At 58.0% G+C, this 24,002-nt stretch overlaps 2 protein-coding genes across 2 annotated transcripts in view; both read left to right on the forward strand.

Annotated features, from left to right (window-relative positions):
- Positions 1-4,530, forward strand: part of LOC138809383 (short transient receptor potential channel 7) — a 119,560-nt gene extending 115,030 nt beyond the window's left edge. The window contains exons 11-12 of the mRNA XM_069995897.1: positions 1,357-1,432; positions 3,716-4,530. Of these exons, the coding sequence (XP_069851998.1) occupies positions 1,357-1,432; positions 3,716-3,882 (243 nt within the window). The 3' untranslated portion in view covers positions 3,883-4,530. The remainder of the gene's footprint in view (positions 1-1,356; positions 1,433-3,715) is intronic.
- A 16,944-nt stretch (positions 4,531-21,474) lies between these two features.
- On the forward strand, positions 21,475-22,231 carry LOC138809384 (small integral membrane protein 32). The gene has a single exon (XM_069995898.1). It carries the CDS (start codon positions 21,621-21,623, stop codon positions 21,918-21,920), a length of 300 nt encoding a protein of 99 aa, XP_069851999.1. The 5' UTR covers positions 21,475-21,620; the 3' UTR covers positions 21,921-22,231.
- The last annotated feature ends 1,771 nt before the right edge of the window (positions 22,232-24,002 follow it).

Here is a 24,002-nt window from a genome sequence, read left to right on the forward strand (position 1 = left end):
AGCCCTAGCACAACCAAAATATAATCTACCCATTCCATAACAGAGTCCATGGACAGGAAAGCTTTATATAACTTTTATAAGAGGAAGTGATAGAGAAGAAATGTTATATAACAAAGATTAAAATTTATCTGCCTAGATCTTTTTCAAACTCACGTCAGCCTGCGAATGTGCAGTAGACAAACGCCCCTGAGTATTTTTTTATTCAGTGAGAATGACAGATACTTAGGTAGCTGCAGGATGTGTGTGTGTGTGTGTGTGTCCTATGAGACATGGTTGAAAACAACACTTGGTTTTTGTTTTGTTCTTCCAATTCAAAGTAGAAAGTGCATCACTGATTCCCACAGTAAGGTAGTGATGGTAATAACAGATCAACTGGGCTTTGTTGAATGGAAGAGGGGTGTCCCCGAGAATTTTAACCACTCACTGCTAAACCTACCCCGTCTGAGGAGAAGCAGAGAGGCAGTTTGTCCATGGGGGCATCCCTACACCCCCAAAATGCAGAGCCTGAGCTTGATGAGCTGTCCCAGGGTCACTGGGAAAGCAGGAAAGACCGGGCCTTGTAGGGGTAAAGCCTCGTAAACCTAGGCTCAGAGACGCTGTCTTGGCAAAGTCTCCCCACAGAGCAAATGGAGCTTTCCATCAGTTGGTGATAAAGCCCAGTCAGCCCCCCTCGGTCATTCATCTCTCATGAGGTCACCCTGCCACGCGGGGCTCCTGAGATCTCAGTTCCCGGTGCAGGTCTGTGCCAGCTAGGAAAGGCTTGCCTGTGAGCTGGAGAGCCAGCGCCACGGACGCAGGGCCCGACAGCGGGGCGACCTCGCCTCCCCCTGGCTAGCGCGCATCTCTCCCCAGAGCCAGCCGTCTCCACTTCTAGAATATTTTTAAATCCTGTGATTTCTCAAGCACCCTGGAACAACTAGCTGGCAAAATCCAAAGTTTACCTCCTGCGGTCTTTCTTCCACTCGGCTCTATTCTTGGTGGCTCTTAAATGTTCACGCCTCATTGGCTTAAAGAACAGAGCGTGCGGGCCGCCTGGAGGCTCCCGGTGTGGCCCAGCGCAGGGCCAAGATTCAGGAGACCTGGCCGGCAGCCCGGCCTGACTCCCGCACCACGCCCAGCACCGCTAGTGCATAGTGCACCTCGCGTGTGACATCCAAGAGGTCCCCCAGAGCTCCACCTGAGCTGACCTGCCGGGACACCTCTCCATCCCCTCCCAGAAACAGAACTGAGGTCCAGGAAAGACGCTATGACTGGGCAGGGTGGACTGGGCAGGCTTCACCCTACATCGACGCCTTAGAGGCGGCTTCTGCGCTGGACCAAGACACCCCTGAGCCTTTTTCTTGCTTCTTGTTTCAGAAGATCATGAAACGGCTCATAAAAAGATACGTCCTGAAGGCCCAGGTGGACAGAGAGAACGACGAAGTCAATGAAGGTAAGCCAAGGCTCCGGTTAGGCTCTGCGGGCTACAAGTCAGACCCAGGGATCTCCAACACGAGCAGCCACAGGGGCTGGAGCACTGTGCTCCTTTCCAGATGCTCAGTCATCTAGGCAGAATTCACCCATGAGAGAGGCAGGATGGGGTCTCCGTTTTCCGTGCCTGGCAGACTCTTTTCTTTCTAAAGTTACCCATGTGGTTAGAAATCCCAGGCCTCCCTGAGTTCAAACCCAGAGGCTACTCTGTAACCCCTGCCTGTGGCGCCGCCACTCAGAGCCAGCCCTGAGTCTCCAGCCCTGGAGCTGCTGCTCCTCCTGCTGGTGTCTGTCTTCTGCCTGCCTTCTCCACTGTGAAGGATTCACGTGCTTAGACTGCTTCCCAGGGATAATCCAGGAAAAGCTCCTTGGTTTAAGGCCAGCTGATTAGGGACCTTAATTCCCGTTTGCCACATCACGTCGCATACAGAGATATGGAGGACAACATGGAGGATGGAAATGCTACCCTTTCTCCATGCTGGCCCCATCGAGCCAGCCTTGCATTCCTTGAGTTCAGGACTGACCCCCAGCCCCTGCACCTCGTCCCGCATATACGGAGTAGCTTGTGCTCATTTACAGAGCTGGCTCAGTTCCAGCCGGCCCCAACTTGTCTCTGTTTCAAGTCCTCAGACTCTTGACAACCTGTGGTGTTCCTCTAACTAACCCCCCCACACACACACACCTAGGTACCAGGTACCTACTGATAAAAATGCAGCTCCCCAGGCCCCACCCACACCTACTGAATCGCAGAACCCAAGTAGGTTATAAAGCCCGCATTGTCCATAAGAGCATCGAGCAACTTTCAAACACCCTGCCGTTTTCCAAATTACCTTATATCCACCATCTGGGCGATTTTCCAGTCTATTTTAAGCTATTGCAGGTAAGTGAAAAAGCACACGGCCTTATACCCAGTCATTAACTTTTAGATTCCTAGAATGAATATTTGCTCCCCAGAAACAGCCTCCTTCATGGCTAAAGACACTCCACCCCACCCCACCCCCTTAGCTTGAGCTACAGGGGCTACCAACAGGGGCTGCCTCACCGTGGGCCACCTGGAGGTACATCCTGAACCTCACCAAGAACCTGGCGGGCTCCTGACTAGGGGAATGAGCAACCCGCCACTACCCACCGCTACGTGTGGGTCTCTAACATGACTGCCAGTCAGCGCGCCAGCCGTGCCAAACAGCATGTGGCTGTGGCTGACAGGAACAGAACTGGTAGAGAAGGTGTGTGGGATGCACAAGAGTCACACAGTTCGAGCAGTGCTAGAATGAGGGGAGTTAGCTGGGCACCAAATGCAGAGAAAAGAGGGGTGTTTGTATTGGCCCGTATGGATTAAGCTGGACTTTTGCCATCTCCACGTTTTATGGAAAGCCTACCCGGGAAACAAGAGATGAAAAGTAGTACACTGGACTTCTACCTGAGTAAAGCCCAGAATCTACACTATCCCTTTCGTGGGTTAATAAGAAGATTCCCCCAGCCGTGGGGGTCAGGGATTTCTAACCACATGTAACCATAGAAAGAAAAAAGTCTGCCAGGCACAGGTGGCTCAGGCCTGGAATCCTAGCTACTCTAGAGGCCGAGATCTGAGGATTGCCTTTTGAAGCCAGGCCAGACAGAGAAGTCCGTAAGGCTCTTCTTTCCAAATTAACCAGCAAAAGGTAGGACGTGGAAGTGTGGCTCAAGTGGTAAAGCACTAGTCTTGAGCAGAAAAGCTCAGCGGCAGCACCCGGGCCCTGAGTTCAAGTCCCAGGAAAGAAATGAAAGTCTGCGCTTGGTGTGTTTGATGCGTTGTTAGGGGAGGGGGCCGTGTCGCGACCCCTCCTCCGTGGACCCCTTCCACCAGCCCGCTCACGGGAAGGAAGCTGCCAGGCTGTGTCTGCACCGCCGTGTGGAGCCATCCTCTCTAGCGCCTGGGGTTTGCCCTCCTCTGCAAATATTGACAGAGCAGAACCGTGCAGCAGGAAAACAAATGTCCCAGCTAACGAGGGAATTGCCTGGTCTTGAAATCGGCTTGTCATGGCTGGAGGCCAACATGCTCACCTCCAGCACGTGACGTGAGCTTGAGACCCAATCTCCACTCCTGAGGCTTCGCAAATGGAAGATGAGAGTGGCACTTAAGTCAGACATCTCCCTCCACCACCAAGTCCACCTCCCAGCGGGGGGGGGGGCGGCTGGGCCTGTGTGCGGGGTGAGCCCTTCTTCCTATTCACTTACACTCGGCCAAATCGCCTCTGCTTTGCAGGTGAGCTGAAGGAAATCAAGCAGGATATCTCCAGCCTTCGCTACGAGCTTCTCGAGGAGAAATCCCAAGCCACTGGCGAGCTGGCAGATCTGATCCAACAGCTCAGTGAGAAATTCGGAAAGAACTTAAACAAAGATCACAGGGTAAACAAGGGCAAGGACATTTAGCAGCCTGGACGGGCATCAGCGGTTTCTACCAGCATCCGGGGCCAGGCTGGATGCCCGGGGGAGGGCCCCCCCAGCCCTGCTGGAAATGGATCCCAGCCTACTTCCCCAGGACCCCAAAGGATCCACTGGCTGGATCCCAGACCACCCCTGACATCTCCAGACCAGGGCTCGCCTGGACCAAAGCTGTTGTGAAACTAAAATGTTGAGCAAGGAAAACTCCCAAAAGGAGGAAGCGCCGCCCTCCCCCCCCCACCCCCCCGCTGCCCCCAGCACACACGAGACCTCGGTCCAGGCTCTCAGTGAGACTCATCCTGTGGCCAAAGCAGGAAAAGGCCATCTTCCATGCGTGCGCGGGCACACACACACACACACACACACGTGTGTGTGTCCTCCCACTACACAGGACCCAGCTCCAGCTGTGTGTCCTGGGAAGTCAAACCTCCAACATCCCACAAGCCCCTTCTCCTCTCCCCCTGACCCCTGTCCACCCCCCACACACACACACCCATCCAACCAACCAGAACCGGGAGGTAACCTGTGATCTCTTCTTAAGTGCCAGATGAGAACCCAGATAGCCTAATAGCAAATAGTTCTATTTGTTTATATATAAAAAAAAGAAAACGTTGAAAAAAAAATCCTAAATCGAACATCGTACTGTAGGTAGCGCTGTTTAGAGAACAACAGAATCCAAATGATGTATTTTTACCTTTATTAAGATTATCTTGTATTTACTATTTTTACCTAAAATGGAAATAAAAATTACCTCATATGAGCTGGGGGACCTCTGTGGCTATGCTGGGGGGGGGGGCTGGGGAGGGAACGGCGGCCCACGTGACCTCAGGGACCCTCAGGTCAGAGGTACCTTGGGAAGAGAGGGAATCAAGACCCCACAAGGGAGGGGGGTGTCACCACCCAGCCTCCCTTTCCACCCCATACCAAGCTACCCCAGCCTCTCCAAGGTCACAAAAGAGGCAAAGGATAGGGGGAAAGTTTGGCCCCAGCCCCCCTCCCCTGAGCTTGCCCACCATATGTAGGAAGGAAGGGGAGAGGGGGAGTCAGCATCTGGCCCCCAATCTCCTGTCCTACAGGTGAGTAACACAAACAGCCACCAGAGGGCGCCCACTCCCAAACAATGCCGGTTCTGGGCTCTGGAGATGCACTAGGGTTTGGGTGCACAGTGGGTTTGTTTGCCTGCACCCATTCCCTGAATCTTTAAACAGCACTGTAAGGAGCGTCTCGGTTGCAAATGCAAACACCTTGAACAGGCCCTGTAAGAAGGGCGGGGGGGGGGGGGGGGGAGAGAAAGACTGAAAGCTTGACTTCATTAAGCTTGACTTCATTTTTCAACTGTACAATTTATATCATGAAAGTGATATGCGTTCCGCAGAAACCATACACAGTGTGCTGTCACCAGCGATCTGTAACTTACATGATACTTCGTTATAAAATAGGCCTGGTGTTTGCCCAGCTATCGGCTAAGGTATGCGCCTGGGTTACACTAGAGTGTGCCACTGGTCAAATGTATGAAGTGCATTTTCTTTTTTTTTGTCGGTCATGGGGCTCAAACTCGGGGCCTGGGCGCTGTCCCCCAGCTCTTCAGCTCAAGGCCAGCACTCTATCACCTGAGCCACAGCGCCACTTCTGGTGTTCTGGTGGTTCACTGGAGATAAGACTCTCACAGACTTTCCTGCCCAGGCTGGCTTTGAACCGTGATCCTCAGATCTCAGCCTCCTGAGTAGCTGGGATGACAGGCGTGAGCCAGCAGCACCTCACTTTATGTGCATTTTTGACTTACAATACTTTCAACTTAGGATGGGTTTACTGAGCTTTCACGCCTCTTCATAAATCCAGGTGTTCCCTGCTATATGGATGTGGAGAGAGGGCTTGTGTTTCCAGATATCCAAGAAATGTATCTTTGGTAGCAAAGGTTTCTTTGCTTAACTAAGAAAACAGCAGATCAGGTGCAGTTACTAAACAGAGGTGGAGGGAAGGGTGGAAACATTGACTTATGAGACAGTGCACCCTCCCTAAAGCGCGCTCAGGGACTCAGCAAAGCTGCTTGTGGCTACAGGCGATACAGGTTGTTTTGTCTAATTGGTACAATTTCTAGGAGGGGGAAAAAAGTCAACATTTGTTGGGTCCTTAAGCAGCCGGGACGGGCAACCAGGGAATGTGTCCCACCATCCCAACAAGATGCGGTATCTCGTTTCCCATACCTCAGGCACACGTAACTGCAGGCATTAACGCAGGCCCAGACGCTGACGAACCTAGGCGTGTGGAAAGGGGCTGGCCTCTGTGGGGCCACTTCTGGACTCCAATTCCTGCCACTTTGCTCACACTCATCCGGGCCTTGGAGCCTGCGGAAGATGAGTGACTTCAACTCATTGTCAGGTGCTTACTCAGTCCCTAGCCAAGAAGGGGTCTGGGCCAGGGCCATCTGGGGAGCGGGCCTGGCTCCTTTTCAAGCCTGCAGGCTGAATAGAGACACTGAGGCTGCTTTGCAGGAAGGGCCATTGGTTCCCCCAGGGGACAAGTTACCAACGCTTCCCGCAAGACCTCCACACCATCTCACACTTAGCTCCATCAGAATGCTAATCCACACTTCTGGGATGCTTTGTTCACTTTCCCTGACGGCCTTCAACCAGAGGCAGCCCCAGTTTGAAACCCCAGGACACCCTCTTCCTATCAGGCCTGAATCACAAAGCTGTCTCTCGGCCACCAAAGACAAGGCTCGCTAAAACACTGGGAGAAAAAGCCAGCTCCATCCACCCACTAAAGCACTTAGTGTCACCTGTGGGGGACCGGGAGGGGGGGGTCCCAGAGATAGGACTCTCGGCTGCTGGAATTGTGTGGTAAGGGAGGGAGGGGGGGAGACCCCTCTTTGGTGAGGGGTGCTATTGGAGAGGTCTAAAACCTGAGGTTTGATGGAGCAAATCAACACGGAGCTTAGTGATTTCCAGGCATGGGTGGCCTCCCTCGATGGCCCACAGGGAGGAGGAGGAGGAAGAGGAGGAGGAGGAGGAGGAGGAGGAGGAGGAGGAGGAGGAGGAGGAGGAGGAGGAGGAGGAGGAGGAGGAGGGGGAGGGGGAAGGGGAGGAGGGGAGGAGGAGGAGGAAAGGGAGGAGGAGGAGGAGGAGGAGGAGGAAGAGAAGGAGGGTCGGGAGGAGGAAGAGGAGGGGGAGGGGAGGAGGGGAGGAGGAGGGGAGGGGGAGGGGGAGGAGGAGGAGTGAGAAGAACGCTTCCTGCTCCCCACCACCTGCTCTGCCCACTGGCCATCCTCCCGTCCGGCACCATCAAGCATGCGTGCAGTGTGTGTCCCCCGGTCCCTGGGGGAAGCTCTATGAGGGGGTGGTACAGGTCTGGACCCTGTTGGGCCCCTGTATTTCCAAAGCTCCTTCCCACGGCATCACCAGGCCCTGAAAAACAACTGTCTGCAGGACCCCGGAGCCCTGGGTCTGGCTGCACATCTGTCCAGCAGTGGCTGAACTAGCTTGCTCACCGGCTGCAAAGCCCTGCCCCTCCCAGCCCAGCCGGGCTCGAGGGCGGGAGTGACGGGGCCCAGGCAGCCGGTAGTTAAGCCTCGAGGCCTCTCCAGTCATCTGTCACCTTCTGATGGCTCCTAATGGGACTCCATGGATCCTAGTGACACTTCCGGGCCCAAAGCCCCCAATTAGCCCCCCAGAACTGTGGCTCACGGACACACTCCAGGAAACAGAGACTCCTCGGCCCGTCGAAGATGATTTCTGTCCCTTTCCAGCAAGATTCCAAGAAGAGACAAAACAAATTACCCAGCATGCCCTTGGCAGAGCGGGGAGGAGAGAATGCGCCACGGGCCTGGTCGGGCCCTGCCGCAGCCAGGGTGCCCCGTCCCCTCTGCTTTGGAAGGAATGACAGAAGAAAATAGAGGCGGGTGAGCTCTGCTTTCCAAAGGCCGACGGCTCCAGGAAGAGAAGGTAGAGGAAGAATTGAAATGCTGCAGAGAGATGGTGGAGGTACAACCCGCCCCTTCAGGCACGAAGAAGCCAAGAAGGCCGCCCTGGTCCTCCGCCTTCTGTAGCTCCTGCTTAGGCCCAGGTGACCCGTGCCTAAGACCTGCTCGGCTCAGCATGGGAGAGGCTCGGCTGGGCCGGCGGACATTGCTGAAGTCCCAGACGCCACCGGGCTGACCATGTCCCTTAGTGACGCCCACTTTGAGGTGCTCCAAGTGAGGGGCAGGGGCGTGGAACAGAGCCCCACGCCATGCCGTGGACACGGGGTCAGCCGACAGAGGCCACGAGCCCCAGGGACAGACACACACACACAGAAGCTCTCATGGACCACAAGCCCCACACAGCCCCAGCCCAGGGCCTCCACCCAGTGGGAGGGGCAGCCCGGGGGTCCAGGCCCGCAGCTCCGGCCCTGGTCAGCCCCCTCCACCCACGGACACAGCAGCAGGGGACAAGGGCATGGGGCTGGGGGGGACTGGCAGAGCTCCTGCAGCTGTGACTAATCACACCCACCCCACGCTCCGGCCCACACCTGACCCTACTGCAGCCAACCAGGGGCCCAGCACCCCCCACACACAGCTGACCCATGAAGGGGCCCATTCCAGTTGGCCTTGAGTTTTGTGTGTGTGTGTGCGTGTACGTGTGTGTGTGTTTGTGTGCGTGTGTGCGTGTGTGTGTGTGTGTGTGTGTGTGTGGCCATGGGATTACTAAAGGTTGAGTGTGGAAAGGAAATCTGCAGATAAAGCCAAACGACAAAGAAAAAAAAGAGATGGGGGGGAGGAAAGCAGGGAATAAGAGGAGGAAGGAATAAGAGGAGGAAGGAAGGAAGGAAGGAAGGAAGGAAGGAAGGAAGGAAGGAAGGAAGGAAGGAAGGAAGGAAGGGAGGGAGGAAGGAAGGGAGGGAGGGAGGGAGGGAGGGAGGGAGGGAGGGAGGGAGGAAGGGAGGAAGGGAGGAAGGGAGGAAGGAAGAGAGGGAGGGAGGGAAGGGAGGGAGGGAAGGGAGGGAGGAAGGAGGGGAAGAGCAAAGGGAGGGAGGACCACTGGCCCTGGGCGGAGCCTCCCTGGCTCTCTGCCTTTCCCAGCTCTTCCTTGAGCACCCCCCATTCCCCCCTCCCCCCCCCCCCCGCCCAGCCCCTGCCCCTCAGCTGGCTTTTGTCCCTGCTGGTTTGTAGCGGGCTTCATCCACCTCCTCAGAACCCGCACCGAATGCCTCTCCCACCCTCCCCAACCTGGTGCTATTTGTCCGGCTAGAGGAGTCCGGGCCAGAGATGCCAGGAGGACTGGGGGACCAGGTGGGACTCTGCACTGGCGGGGAAGGGGGAAGGCAGGGTCCAGGACGGCAGCCGCCTGAGAGCGCACCTTCAGAGGACAGACGCAGGAAGCGGCCAGCAGACGCGGGTCTGGCCAGGGCCGACGTCTGCGGCTATAAATAGGAGGGACAGAGCAGGTATGGGCCGGGGACGCGGGACTGTTCAGTTACATAAATGCGACTCGCCATCGGGTTCCGGGGACTTCCATGAGCCACAGATCGCCATGAGCACTGCACAGATCCTAGCGAAGCCCGCACCCACCTGCAGACATCAGAATGGGGTACGGCAGCCACCCCGGGACCTGAGCAGGTGAAGGGGCTCCCGGGCCATTTCAACAAGAGAACAAGAACAGAGCCCCGGGGTTTCATGCTCAGCTCAAACCAATCGCAGAATCCAGCCCCACAGAGCCCCCCTGGAGCCGCCCCAATCTGCACCCCTAGATTCCATGTCCCTGAAGCTGGTGGGCCCGGCGGAAGGTAAGCGATGCATCCCACAGACAGGCTGGGTGTGCTTTGCTCCAGACACCGTTTCTCATGAAGGCACGGCATTGTCACTGTCACTGGCAGTGGGAAGGGAATCGGGGTGCTGTGCCCGGCAGAGACTCGGCCTCTCCCTCCTCACCCCCCCATACACACCAGCTGGGAAGCGATTGGCATTTTGCTGTGGCTGCAGGCGGAGGCTGGTGCCGAGTATTCTAGATCCTGGGCACTGGTTGTCGGCATTTTCTCTCAAAGGGTAGAAATGCCATGTTTTTTGGTTTTTTTCTGGTCGGTCGTGGGGCTTGAACTCTGGGCCTGGGCGCTGTCCCTCAGCTCTTCAGCTCAAGACCAGCACTCAACCACTTGAGCCACACACAGCGCCACTTCCGGTTTTGTGGTGGTTTATGGGAGATAAAAGTCTCACGGACTTTCCTGCCCAGGCTGGCGTTGAACCACGACCCTCAGATCTCAGCCTCCTGAGTAGCTGGGATGACAGGCGTGAGCCACTGGCTCGTTCCTGGTTCTTAATGGCTTTCCCATCTGTCCCCACCCACCCACCCACCTCGTCCTGGACACATACGCCATGGTAGACTCAGGTGAAACACAAGAGACATTTTCTGGAAAACACTGGACACAGGAGCCCTAGACATGAGGGAACCCAAACAACTGTCATCCAGCACCCAGCCCTGCTCAGCACCCAGCCCTGCTCAGCACCCAGCCTGCTCAGCACCCAGCCTGCTCAGCACCCAGCCTGCTCAGCGCCCGGCCCTGCTCAGCACCCGGCCCTGCTCAGCACCCAGCCCTGCTCAGCACCCAGCCCTGCTCAGCACCTGGCCCTGATCAGCACCTGGCCCTGCTCAGCGCCCGGCCCTGCTCAGCACCCAGCCTGCTCAGCACCCAGCCTGCTCAGCACCCAGCCTGCTCAGCGCCCGGCCCTGCTCAGCACCCGGCCCTGCTCAGCACCCAGCCCTGCTCAGCACCCAGCCCTGCTCAGCACCTGGCCCTGTTCAGCACCTGGCCCTGCTCAGCGCCCGGCCCTGCTCAGCGCCCAGCCCTGCTCAGCACCTGGCCCTGTTCAGCACCTGGCCCTGCTCAGCACCCAGCCTGCTCAGCACCCAGAAGCAAGTCAAATCAAACCGTCATGCCCCCAGCCCAGGGCCCATGATCTTCCTCCACGCTCCCCACCCCCCACCAGCCCTCACCAGCACAAAGACAAGGATCTGGGGGTGACACTGGGCCCAAGCCCCCAGCACACAAGCACTCCGGGTGCCTTCTCGCATACCTGGTGGCCGAGACGCAGAGAGGAAGGAGATCTCATCTTCAGGCTGGGCTGGAACTCTTGGGGTCTCCTCTGGAAGGTCACCGAGGAGCAAGAAGCAAGATGATGTCAAGGCAGAAAGGAAGACTCTTGAGAGCAACTGCCGATCCCACGGGCCTGAGCTCTGCTTCCTTCCCCCAGGGGCTCAAGCCCCGGCTGGCACCCAGCGAAGGCGGCCTGGGTAACACCCCACACCACAGCCACAGGCCCCTAAGACACAGGACATGGTGAAGCCATCCGCACAGGGTACACCGTGCTGGGGCAGATGGCCCACTTCCACGGACACAAATGTCCAACGTTGGCATGGCTCTGCCCCGTGAAATGTTTGATTTCCTAAGAAAGGAAGGAAACGAAGCCAGGAGCTGGTGGCTCACGCCTGTCATCCTAGCTACTCAGGAGGCTGAGATCTGAGGATGGAGGTTCAAAGCCAGGAGAATCCGTGAGGCTCTTCTCTCCAGTAAACCACTGGAGAAACTGCAACGGGAAAAGTGGTGCTGTGAGCAAAAAATAAATCAATCAATAAAAAGCAAAAGGAAGGAAAGTAGGGTGGCTACACCCGTGACTCCAGACTCCAGTGACTGCTGCCCCGGGTCCTCACGGCTGCGTGGCCCCTCCCACACGGACTCTAGGCCCCTCCCACACGGACTCTAGGCCCCGCCCATGTGGCTCACTTCAGCCAATTAGAGCAACAGCCAAGTATAGCGGGCACCCTAGTCTGGTCATGAAGAAGCTCAGCTCAACTGCTAATCAAGATGCCATGTGGGGAGAAATCTAGAGGGGGGGGGGGCTCTTGGACCGCCACCATTTCTAGCCAGGTGTTTCTAGCTATGCTGAGTAGAACAAGGGCTCAGCTGAGCCTTGTTGGCCACAGCGCTGTGAGAAATAAAGAATTGCCATAGCCCTCCTAGCTAACGCATTATTACCCCCAGGTAATGTGTTACCCACTAATAGATAACTAAAACAAAGGGCTGAGGGGTGATCTGGGAACATCACACTCACCCACTAAGAGGAAAGGAATCTAACTCGTAATTTCCCAAAGCCCCACCTGATGCTGGTGTGAACGAAACTGCAGGTGAGTTTTCCAATCTACCCTCATCAGCCTAGAATCCTGGTCTCTAAACCCCCAGGGAACCCCCACCCAACTCCACCCCCCTCCCCCAGCTCTGACTCTCCGACACTCTGAACACGACCTCTACAAAGCATGAAAGCTTCGGAGGGGTTCTGTGGGCAGGCCTCCCTGGAGGAAAACGACCAACTGGAGGCCAGCTGTGTAGACTGCTGGGATTTTTTTTAATTTGGTCGGTTGTGGGGCTTGAACTCCGGGCCTGGGTGCTGTCTTGCAGCTCTTCAAGGCGAGCGCTCTACCACTTGAGCCATAGCACAACTTCCAGTTTTCTGGTGATTCATTGGAGCTAAGAGTCTCACGGACTTTCCTGCCCAGGCTTTGAACCTCAATCCTCAGATCTCAGCCTCCTGAGTAGCTAGGATTTCAGGCGTGAGTCACCGGTGCTGGCTTGCGGTGGTTTTATGAATGCTCTCATGTCTGTGCATCTAATACCCGGGCTCGGTGCCCAGCACAGCACTGTTGGCAGGCAGTAGTCTTTAGAAGGTGGGACCTACAGCAAGTAGCAAAGGTGGCTCAGTGGTAGAGCGCTTGCCAAGCATGCATGAAGCCCTGGGTTCGATTCCTCAGCACCACATACACAGAAAAAGCCAGAAGTGGCGCTGTGGCTCAAGTGGTAGAGTGCGAGCCTTGAGCTGAAGAGCTGAGGGACGGCGCCCAAGACAAAACAAAAGAAAAAGAGGGGTTCTTAGGGTCTGTGGAGGCAAACCCTCAAAGGAGATGATGAGGCCTGCCTCGTGCTCTTTGGCTCCCTAGCTCATGATGTAAGCATGTTTTGCTCAGGAGTATGTGCATACTCATGGGGGGGTGGGAGGGGGGGGTGGGAGGGAGGAAGGAAGGGAGGGAGGGAGGGAGGGAGGGAGGCAGGCTGACTGCTCACCCTGGACACCTACCCTTTCTTCCTGTCCCCCTTTCCTGCCCTCTGGGAGTAACGCTGAGCCCCTTCCCGATCTGTGACGAGAGGAGCTGTGTGTTTAAGTGCGTTGGTAATTAGGCCTGGGCAATTCGCTTTTTCATAATCAGCCTGTGTCTCCTCAGCTCACTCCCTCCCCCTCCGGCTTCTATTTCCATCCCTCCCTCCCCAGGTAGGGGCTCCTTAAAGGGGCCCCAGGGCCTTGTCATTGGGGTGTTTGGTCCCCCCCCCCCCCGCCCCATCCTTCCCCAGGGGGCCTTTCCCTCTGCCATGATTCAGAATGAGGCTCCCGCCAGGGCTCCTTGGGGCCACACAGCAGATGCCAAGGAAGGGCACTCGTTCCGGAGGGTGGATATAAAAGCTAATAATAAGAAGTCCCAGCCTCTTCTCCCTCTGCCTGGGCAGAGAGAGCCCAGCCCAGCGCCCTCCTGCCTGGCCACAGAACAGAGCTTCTGCCCAAGCCGAAAATAACCAGAGTCGCTCTCCCGCCGTCTTCTGAGTGACACCGAGATGGCGGTGTGCAGTGGTCCTGGTGACGTGGAATCGGGGGCCCAGGACTGGGGTCTGACCCCAGCTGGGGCCTGGGGAGGCCCCGGCTGACACAAGAAGCACAGAGGAGCAGTTAAGGAAAGAACGAAGACCCAGAGCGGGCAGAGCAGCTTAAAACGGCACATTGCTTTTTGCTGTTCTGTTTCATACAAGTTTCTCCAAATACTATCCTCGTGACCAAAGTAAAACCACGGTCACTAGAGAAATGTCCAAAATACCTCAGCATTCATGAGAGGAGGAGGAGGAGGAAGAGGAGGAGGAGGAAGAGGAGGAGGAGGAGGAAGAGGAGGGGGGGAGAATGAAGGAAGGAAGGAAGGAAGGAAGGGAGGGAGGGAAGGAAGGAAGGAAGGAAGGAAGAGAGGGAGGGAGGGAGGGAGGGAGGGAGGGAGGGAGGGAGGGAGGGAGGGAGGGAGGGAAGAAAGAAAGGAGGGAGGGAGGACTCCTGTTGTCTGCTCTGCTTCCAGGTCAGTCCTACAGACCGCTGCACACAGACACAGCCCCCTCACAGGGCTTGCTCCTTGCCTGCCCCTCCTCCTCCAGGCCCGACTCTGGGGTCTCTAAGCCACTTGTAACCCAAAGAAGCTGCATGTCCTCTCCCTCCCCACCCGACTCCCCAAACTGTGCACATTCCCATTTCCTCTCCTAAGGCAAACAACTCCACAAGCCCTCCCAGTGCCCACCAACACCCAAGGTCTTCTTACCCAACCCCTCCCCCACCTCTCCTTACCCCTCATCTTCCAGGCCTCGGGATCCTGAGGATGGGAAATGCCATGTAAGGCTGAGCGGAGAGGCCCGGCAGGTGGGGGAGATGGGGTAAGAGGCTAGGGACGGGCACCTTCTTCTTCTTTAGGTTTTAAACATCATGCCTGTCATCCTAGCTACTCAGGAGGCTGAGACCGGAGGATCGCAGTTCAAAGGCAGCCCAGGCAGGAAAGTCCGTGAGACTCTTATCTCTAATGAACCACCAGAAAACTGGAAGTGGCGCTGTGGCTCAAGGGGTAGAGCACTTGCCTTGAGCTGAAGAGCTGAGGGACAGCACCCAGGCCCAGAGTTCAAGCCCCACAACTGACAACAATAAAAAAAAAAAAGTTATTATAAAGGTGATGTACAGCTGGGTTTCAGTTGCTTCTGTTAGGTAATGTTTCTTTTTGGACAATGTCTCTTTCCCCATTTCTCCCTCCCATCCCCACCCCCACAGGCTGCATATAGTTCACTTTCCACATGGTGTCCGCGCATGCCACGGCTGTGTTCACCCTTTGTCCCTCCGTTTCTGGAAAGGACACCTTTTTATAATTCACTCCCACATGCCCTCGCTACGCGCTAGCCACAGCCCCGCCATTACACAACCTTCATTCTGCTGCCAAGCCCTCCACTGGCTCCTGAACTGCCTGGAGCTGAAAGGCAGAAGCCAGTTCTCTGCTGCCTGGGTGGACGCCATTAATGTGGAGCCCCTTGTCGGCAAGTGCAGAGAGCCCTGGTTAATACCTGCGTGGTAACACACACACACACACACACACACACACACACATGTGTGCACACCCCTTCCCAGCTTAAAAAGCAGGCCAGGTGGTTCAGAAGAGGCTGGGGGCAGGAGACCCCAGTTGGGGAGCTGCAGGACATTGCTTCACTCCCTTGAGCGCGTGAATTCAGGAACAAGAGCCTGGCAGAACGGTACCAGATGGCTCCATCCCATCCATTCCGGCCCCAGACACGAGGCTGCGGGGAAAAGGGTAGAGAGACCTTTCCCCAGTAGAGTTGGGGTACAGGCAAATCACATGGGCACGGAGCTTCAGGACCGAGACCCAGAATATATCCCTGCTGGGAGCCGGAGGGGAAGGGCTGCCCGGATTGGCTGGGCACAAAATGGCAACGCTAATGGAGTTTCCATTCTGGGCTTTAAAATGCCACGTAAAGGACAGCTTGCATTTTTCTCACTGAGCACTTTCACAGATTCTCGTGGGACTCGGGCCGTGGGCCTGCGCGGCGCCTCCCTCCCCATCAAGGCCGCAGTGGAGCAGAAGAGTTGGGGGGAATGGGGGCCAGGAGGTTGGGGAAGAAGCTTCTCTTCCCTGCCCATGTCTACCATCCTTTCTTGTCCAGGTCTCCATGCAAACACCAATCAGGACTTAGGGGGCTCCTGCGGGAGAAGTCAGGGCTGAAGGCCAGGGAAATGACCGTCACCCCGATGGCCACAAGGAAGGTTTGGAGCAACACAAGAGTGGGGACCCCTCATGCAGTCAGCCCTCTTAGTCCCTGAGGGTTCATTCCAAGACCCTCTGGATACCAGGCCCTTCCATGCTCAAGTCCCATGAACACAGTGGTGTTGTTTTTGCATAGAAGTTACCAGAAGTTACCCCAGTACCTTGAGAGATGCCATACTGTACCTCAGTCAATGTTACTTTGTGTATACGTTGCAAGGTAAACATGTATGATGCAGGCCGGGCGCTGGTGGCTCACGCCTGTCATCCTAGCCACTCAGGAGGCTGAGATCTGAAGATCGCAGTTCAAAGCCTGCCCGGGCAGGAAAGTCCATGAGACTCTTCTCTCCAATAAACCACTCAGAACACCAGAAGTGGCGCTGTGGCTCAAGTGGTAGAGTGCTAGCCTTGAGCTGAAGAGCTGAGGGACAGCGCCCAGGCCCAGAGTTCAAGCCCCATGACCAACAACAACAAGAAGACAGAACATAGTTTCTTTTCTAAAATGACGTCAGTTCTGCTGGCTGGAGTGTCTCTTCCTCCTTCTAGTCAGGCAGGGACCCCTGCCCTGTATTTTCAGCTTGGGGAAGGGGCTTGGCTTGAAGAATGAGTGCGGTCAGCAGACCCCACCCACCCAGCCCAGCCTGCCTTTACCCCAAGAAGTACCTTGGACTTGCACCCATGAACCCAGGCTGTGGGCCGGGCCGGGGGCTCCAGAGCGAAGGTAGAGCTTCCTCTGGGCGCCAGGGAGGAATGGAGCAAAAGGGAGGCGGGTTCTATCTTTACAGGGCCAGAACTAATCCTCAGGGAGGGAAGTCAAGTTCTCATTGTCCATCCAGAGCCCTCAGCTCAAGGGCAGAACCGCAACAAACAGCTCCAGTCTGCCGGCCCAGCCAGGCCTCAGCCTCCTCACGGGCCGACCCAGAGAGCCAGGCCACAGGCCGCCAAGAGAAAACACCCCCTCCCCACGCACCGAGAGCGTCCTGCTCACCCAGGACAAACCTTCCTGATGTCACCCTAGCCACGGCTGGACTGTAATCGGTCCAGTTCCTGGCCTCTTGGCAGGCCTGCTCCTTCCTGACCCCCAGGACAGGTGCGGTGGCCCATGCCTAAAATCCAAACAACTTGGGAGGCAAAGATTGGGAGGCTCAGGCTTAGAGGACAAATCAAAAGTTCACAAGACCCCGTCTGAGCCATCGAGCTTCTGTCGATGTACATGCAGAGGGTATGGTGCTGCCCACCTACCATCCCAGCCATGTGCGAAGTATAAACAGGAAGATCACAGTCCAAGTGCCATTGGCTCACGCCTGCCATCCTAGCTACCCAGGAGGCTGAGATCTGAGGATCGTGGTTCAGAGACAGCCCAGGCAGAAAAGCCTGTGAGACTCTTATCACCAATAAACCACCAAAAAGCCAGAAGTAGAGCTGTGGCTCCAGTGGTCCAGCACCAGCCAAAGGCTCTGGACTTGAGCTGTCACGGAGAGAGAAGGCTCACCAAGGATGCGGGGTGGGCCTCCCAGCACAGAAAGAGGCACTCACCACAAGGGGGCGCTGTGGACCTCTGGCCTCAGCCTCGTACCCCATCCTGCTCTGGTCACCCCACTGTATGACTGGGGCTGCACCACCTTGGCCTGAGCATTCTCTAGGTTTGGGCTGCTTGCTATTTCATTCTTTTTTTTTTTCTTTCCTTTTTAAAAGACCTTTATTGCCAGGTGCTTGCAGTCTGTTGACCTTTGGGGAGGGGGGGAAGGGAAAGTCATGTTATAAGCTCTTATTACGAATTAAAAATGAAGTTCTTAAAACTCTCAACCGGAGATGAAACAATTTGAAAAACCTTTAAAGGTGTATTGAGAAAAATCAGGCTTTAACAAAAAATACACGTTTGCTAGTTCTTATAATCATCATCCTAATAGATAACCTACCTTATAATTGATTCACAAACCAGCTGCCAGTCATCTATGAGAGAGAGAGACAGACAGACAGACAGACAGAGACAGAGACAGAGACAGAGACAGAGAGAGAGGGAGAGAGAGGGAGAGGGAGGGAGGAAGGGGGAGAAAGAGAGAGAGAGAGAGAGAGAGAGAGAGAGAGAGGGAATCAATCCTGGGGGTACTGGTTTAAAAAAAGAAGAAGAAGGTTCTAGGCCAGGCAACAGTAATCCTAGCTACTCAGGAGGCTGAGATCTGAGGATCACAGTTCAAGGCCAGCCTAGGCAGGAAAGTCTATGAGAATCTTATCTCCAGAAAACACGGAGTGGAGCTGTGGCTCAAGTGGTAGAGCACTAGCCTTGAGCACAAAAGCTCAGGAACAGCGCCCTGAGTTCAAGCCCCAGGGCTGTGCACCTGCATGCATGCGTGTGCGCACACACACACACACACACACACACACACACACAGAAAATGAGATGTCCAGGGCACCCTTACTCGTCAAGAGAAAGGAGCATTGCAGCATTGCATCCTACTGCAGCGTTACCACACACAGAACAGCCCAGCCCCACCTTCAAACCCAGCTCTTGGCTCTTGGCCTGCACCCCAGTCTCTCTGAACACCGAGGGGCTCCATGCTGACGCCCCTCAGCAGAGGAAACCGCTTCACCAAGCACCGCAGGCTGCTGGGGCACAGTTTACAGAAGCCCGGCTGCAGCGGTGCCGGTCTCCCGAGCTTCTGCTCCAGCTGCCAAATGGCTCTGCTGGGGGAGCAAGAGGCCCCCGGGCCTCGCCTCAATTCTGCACAGAGAGGCTGGCGTGGAAAGCACACGCACGCACGTGTCACTCAAGAAGCAGGAACTGGGAAAGAGGTCCCACCGAGGCCCCGGCCCTGCGCCCCCTGCCTGTCAAAGCTGACCTCTGCGCCCCCTTTTATCATCTTTCCAGAGACTTCAATGCGTGAGTACACAGAGCTGGCTTAATGGAAGGCCGCTCGGGCTGCTCTAAAAGGCTGTGTAAACTTCAGCCGTGCATCTGCTGGGCTCCAGCCTTGGTTCATTTCCTGCCCCGAGGACGGGTGCGGAACGTGACTGCTCCCGGCCCTGGGAACAGCTTTCAAAAAAGGAAAAGTGTACCCTCCCCACCCAGGGACCGAAGAACCCCCTAAAAAGGACAATGCTGTAGGACTCCATCCCTTCCTTGTCGGAAGGAAAAACAGTTGTAGCACACACTCCTTGTGGGGTTTCGTGGACAAGGCTGGCCTGGCCAGCTGCGGGTGACCTTGGAAAGTAACACACACATATATACATACCCCTGTCCTGGGGTCCCCTCCTGAGTGAAGTGGGGTGCTCATGGGTTGCCATGGGCAGGGGGGTGAGATGGGGGATGTAGGATCCCTGAAGCCAGGGCTAGCTCTGCTCAGCCCTGAACAGCAGCTACAGCACTGGTCTACCATGGAGCTGGTGGCTCACGCCTGTCATCTGAGCTACTCGGGAGGCTGAGATCTGAGGATCACGGTTCGATGCCAGCCCCAGGGGAAGAAAAGGCCAGGAGACTTTTGTCTGCAACAAACTACTCAGAAAAAGCCAGGCATGGCGCTGTGGCTCAGGTGGTACAGGGTGAGCCTTGAGCAAAAAAGAAGTTCAAGGGCAGCGGCCAGGACCTGAGTTCAAGCCCCAGGACCGGCACAAACAGAAAATAAAAGCAGCAATGGGACAGGAGGGACCTCCCCACCCCCAGACCCAGAAAGCCCTGTACCCCCTGACACCATGATGGATGAATGGAGATGCAAGACCCCTCCACTCAAAGTCATTGACCCATCACCCCCTTGTCCCCAACCCCAGAAGGAAGATATCCCAACCACGCTGCCCATGACCTGGGCAGATCAAACATCCAGCCAGGTCTCTAAAGCCCCAGGAAGTTACTGACCACAGAGCCCTCTCCAAACAGGCCACAGTCCACCCTCCGCCACGGCTGATGCGACCACACGGTCCTGCCGGCCCAGGAAAACGCTGTCCACAAAATAGGTCAGGTCTGCAGAGAAAGGGACTCGTGCCCGCCGCCGCCGCTGCCATGGTAGCAGACAAGGCCCGGCCCTGGCCCCTCGGAGGGGCAGCTTTCTCGTCTGGTAAATAGTGTGGGTCCGAGGGAAAGCAAGGAGCCTAGCATCCCCGTACCCCTGAAGCGCAGCTCCCCGGGGCCAGGGCAGACTGTCTCTGGGGTGGCCACTAAGCAGGTGGCAGGCACGAGCCATTCCGGGCCTCTGCCTTCTCTGTACAGCCCCCTCCTAGCCCAGGGAGCTCCTGGGGAGCCCCGTGCCGGGGACTGAACCCCCAAAGGCTGCAGAGGTCTCTGGGAGCCCTGGTGTCCCTCGGTCCGGGCAGGGAGTTGATCACAGCCAGTGGCAGGGCTCGGGCTGCGTGGCGGGCTGAGCAGGGTCAGCTTGCAGGGTGCACACTGGTGGTGGAAGGGTTCACCCGGCTCTGGCGGGCCCAGGCCCTTCTCAGGAGCTTGGCCTGCACCAGGGAAGGAGAGACACACCCCAACCTGGGCTGACCCTCTAGGAGGCTCTTTGGGGGAGATCTCTGACAAGAGGCTGGGACCAAGGTAAGGGCAGAGGCACCGACCGGGCCCTGGCAGGACCCCACGAGCCAGTCCCTCCTTCATTCCCTGCTGCCCACTGGTGTTGGGGAGAGAGGGTCATGCTGGGCAATGGCTTGGGGGGGGGTGTTGGAGCTCTTGTTGAGAAGTAGAGGGGCTGGGGGGGGGGTGTTTGGAAGACCTCTCAGGGGGAGGGGAAGGGAGGAGAGGAGAGATAGGGGAGGGGAGGGGAGACAGGAGAGGGGAGGGGAGGAGAGGGCAGGGGAGGACAGTGGAAGGGAGGGGAAGAGAGGGGAGGGGAGGGGAAGAGAGAGGGGAGGGGAGGAGAGGGCAGGGGAGGACAGTGGAAGGGAGGGGAAGAGAGGGGAGGGGAGGGGAAGAGAGGGAGGGGAGGAGAGGGCAGGGGAGGACAGTGGAAGGGAGGGGAAGAGAGGGGAGGAGAGGGGAAGAGGGGGGGAGGGGAGGGGAGGGCAGGGGAGGACAGGGGAGGGGAGGAGAGGGGAAGAGAGGAGGGGAGGAGAGGGGAGGAGAGGGGAGGACAGGGGAGGGGAGGAGAGGGGAAGAGAGGAGGGGAAGAGAGGGGAAGAGAGAGGAGGGGAGGGGAAGAGAGGGGGAGGGGAGGAGAGCAGGGGAGGACAGGGGAGGGGAGGAGAGGGGAAGAGAGGAGGGGAGGAGAGGGGAGGGGAGGGGAGGGGAGGACAGGGGAGGGGAGGAGAGGAGAGGGGAGGAGAGGAGAGGAGAGGGGAAGAGAGAGGAGGGGAGGGGAGGAGAGGGGAGGGGAGGGGAGAGGAGGGGAGGGGAGGTCAGGGGAGGACAGGGGAGGGGAGGAGAGGGGAAGAGAGGAGGGGAGGAGAGGAGAGAGGAGGGGAGGGGAGGGGAGGGGAGGTCAGGGGAGGGGAGGGGAGGTCAGGTGGGCCTGTGTTACCCGTGACTCCGTCCCTCAGTCTGTCACCGAGTCCGTCCCTCTGGGCGCCGCCCCGCTCCCTCCCTCCCCCTCCCTCCCCGCCCCTTTCGGGATCCTCCGTCCTCATTGGTCGGCCGCGGCCCGGGCCGCCCGCTGGGGGCAGAGCTATCGGCCCGGCTCGGGCTCGGGCTCCGGCTCCGACGGGGGCGCTCAGCCAGCCGCGGGCTGGGGACGGCCGAGCACGGGCGGCCGCGCTCCGAGCGTCCGGGTGGAGATCGGGGACCGGCGGCGGCGGCGGCACGGGGCACCGGGCTCCGGGCACCGGAGGGGCGGAGGGGACCGGCCGCCCGCGGTGCCCGCGGTGCCCGCGTGCCGGGCTGGGAGGCGGCGGGACCCCGGGGCCGGCCATGGGGGCGCGGTGACGGCGGCGGCGGCCATGTACGGGGACGTGTTCAACGCCACGGGCGGCCCCGAGCCCGCGGGCGGCGCGGCGGCCACGGTGAAGGCGGAGGGCGCGCTGCCGCTGGAGCTGGCCACGGCGCGCGGGGTGCGCGACGGCGCGGCGCCCCGGCCCGACCTGCCCACCTACCTGCTGCTCTTCTTCCTGCTGCTGCTGTCCGTGGCGCTGGTCCTGCTCTTCATCGGCTGCCAGCTGCGCCACTCGGCCTTCGCCGCGCTGCCCCACGACCGCTCGCTGCGCGACGCCCGCGCGCCCTGGAGGACGCGGCCGGCCTAGCCGCGGAGGCCGGCCGGGGAGGAGGACCGAGGCGCCCCGCGGGAAGGTCGTGACCCCGGCAGCGAGACCCCGGGACGCGGGGTCCCTGAACCCCGCCGCGGAGCCGCGCCCGGCTGTCCTGGCTCGGCGCCCTCCGTGCGCCCCGGGCGCGGGGTCCCCGCAGCGCCCGCCGGACCCGCGGACGCACGCAGCAGCTTCCCGCCACGGCGGTGGCGGTGTGGGGAGGAGGGAAGAGACTGTGTCTGCACCATCGGGGACTAAGAGGACAAGGGGTCCGGGTGGGGAGGGCGGAGGGGGGCCGCCCCCCTCCCCTGCCCGCGCCCCCCCACCCCACCCCGCGCTGCTACAATAAAAAACCCACGGAGCTGAGACGCGGCCCGGCCGACCCCACTCATTCCGGGACGAGGAGGTGGGTGGATGCGAACCCGCGCGTGGGGGGGAAAGGAGGCGGCACCAAACTCAACCGGCCTCCCCCCCCCCGGCCCGGGCCGGCGCTGGGGGGGGGGGCTCAGGTCAGTCTGGGGGGCACCTCCCCTGGAGTCCAGAGGCCAGTCCAGCCTTACCTGCTCCGGGAAGGTGGGGTTTTTTGGGTGGGTGAACTGCTCCCCGGTCTGCCAAGTGCGCTCCTGGTGGAGGCCGTCTCTGCAGACATGGCCTCTGGCCTCCGCTGGCCTCTCAGCCTCCAGTCCTGGGGTGGGGGTGGCTAGCCCCCGAGAACCTGCAGGAAAAGAAGGGATGACCAGTGGGCCCGGCTCCAGCGGAGTCTTCAGGTGACTCCCTCCAAGTTAGCTCAGACACCCGGTGTCTGGGAGCTGAGCATCCTTCTGAGAGTCACCTGTCTTAACGTGGACACGGCCCCTGAGCATTCAGAGTAAATGGGATGTGACCCATGATCCCACCCAGTGACTCACAGTGGGGTCACCCGGGGCTGGGAGACGCTCCGGAGCAAGAGAAGATGGGGGGCTAGTCCCTGGTCAAATGTCCACAGACCAGTCAGAGCTAGTGACCCCCCCCCCCCCCCCGTTCTGCAGGCACTCAGGGGCTCTCCTGGCCCCTTTGTAGGAAGCAGTGGAGATGAGCAACTGGGTTTCCTTCCAGGCTAATGGTGCCAATTCTATCCAACCTCCTCCACCCCGGGGGATAAGGGCTCACAATGGGAGGGGGTCTGGCTGTCCACAGGCTGCTGGGATGGGGTGCCCTCAGCCTCGAGCTGGGGCAGGGAGAGGCAAGGGAGGAGGGCAGGTGCAGGTCATGCCTTTGCATAGAAGATGGCCACACCTGAAGGCACCACAGTGGTCATGGGCAGAGCACATCTCTAGGTCTAACTGTTGGCTTTAGATTGTCCAGCTCCGCCCCTCAATAGCTAAGGGACCCGGTGTCAAGTATTTGACCTGGACCTGTCTCCTCTTCCGTGCAGCGGGCCCTACATCACCTAGTTCTATGGAGGCTGAGTGTTAAAAAGAACACAACCAATGGAACACGGAGGCACAAAGCAAAGGCTCCCTCCAGGAAACACGGATGGACGGCTGCAAGTCCCAAGTAGTTCCCAAGGTGTCAGACGGACAACAGTTACCCAAGACTTAATCAAGTCATCAGTGCGCCGTCCCAAGGGGTTAACCAAGGGCTGTTCAGATGGGACAGGGTGTGGCCAAGTTCACGGCCGATTTCTAATCAGGCTCTGCGTGGGCTGCAGGGAGAGCTTACACATGCAGATGTTGGGCTGAATAAATACATCATGTTCCCCCACGACTCATCTACTTATAGAATGGCTGTTTGGGGTTGAGTCCTGAGGTGAAGCCCGGATGCTGTAGGTTAGTGTCCTTAGGAACATTCTCCGAAAGCTCTCACACGCATGCTCTCCCTCTCCCTCCCTCTCCGTAAGACAAGGTGGGCACTAGTGGCTTCTTGCCCATTGCGACACCACAGGATGAGAGGTCTCACCTTGCCCAACAGTGAGGAAATTAATTTCTGTCACTGGATGGTTAGGATGGTGGCCCGAGCAAAGACAGGAAGCTATGTGGCAAGATCTGTGTAGGTACCAACCCCAACACGTGCCGGGAACGCCTTAGGGGAGACAGCACT

The sequence above is a fragment of the Dipodomys merriami genome, unplaced genomic scaffold (genome assembly GCF_024711535.1).
Source record: "Dipodomys merriami isolate MVZ:Mamm:240054 unplaced genomic scaffold, mDipMer1.0.p SCAF_496, whole genome shotgun sequence".
NCBI lineage: Eukaryota > Metazoa > Chordata > Mammalia > Rodentia > Heteromyidae > Dipodomys > Dipodomys merriami.

What these genes read in the sequence shown, in the direction of transcription:
- LOC138809384 (XM_069995898.1), top strand. Translation starts at nt 21,621, where the DNA reads ATGTACGGGGACGTGTTCAACGCCACGGGCGGCCCCGAGCCCGCGGGC.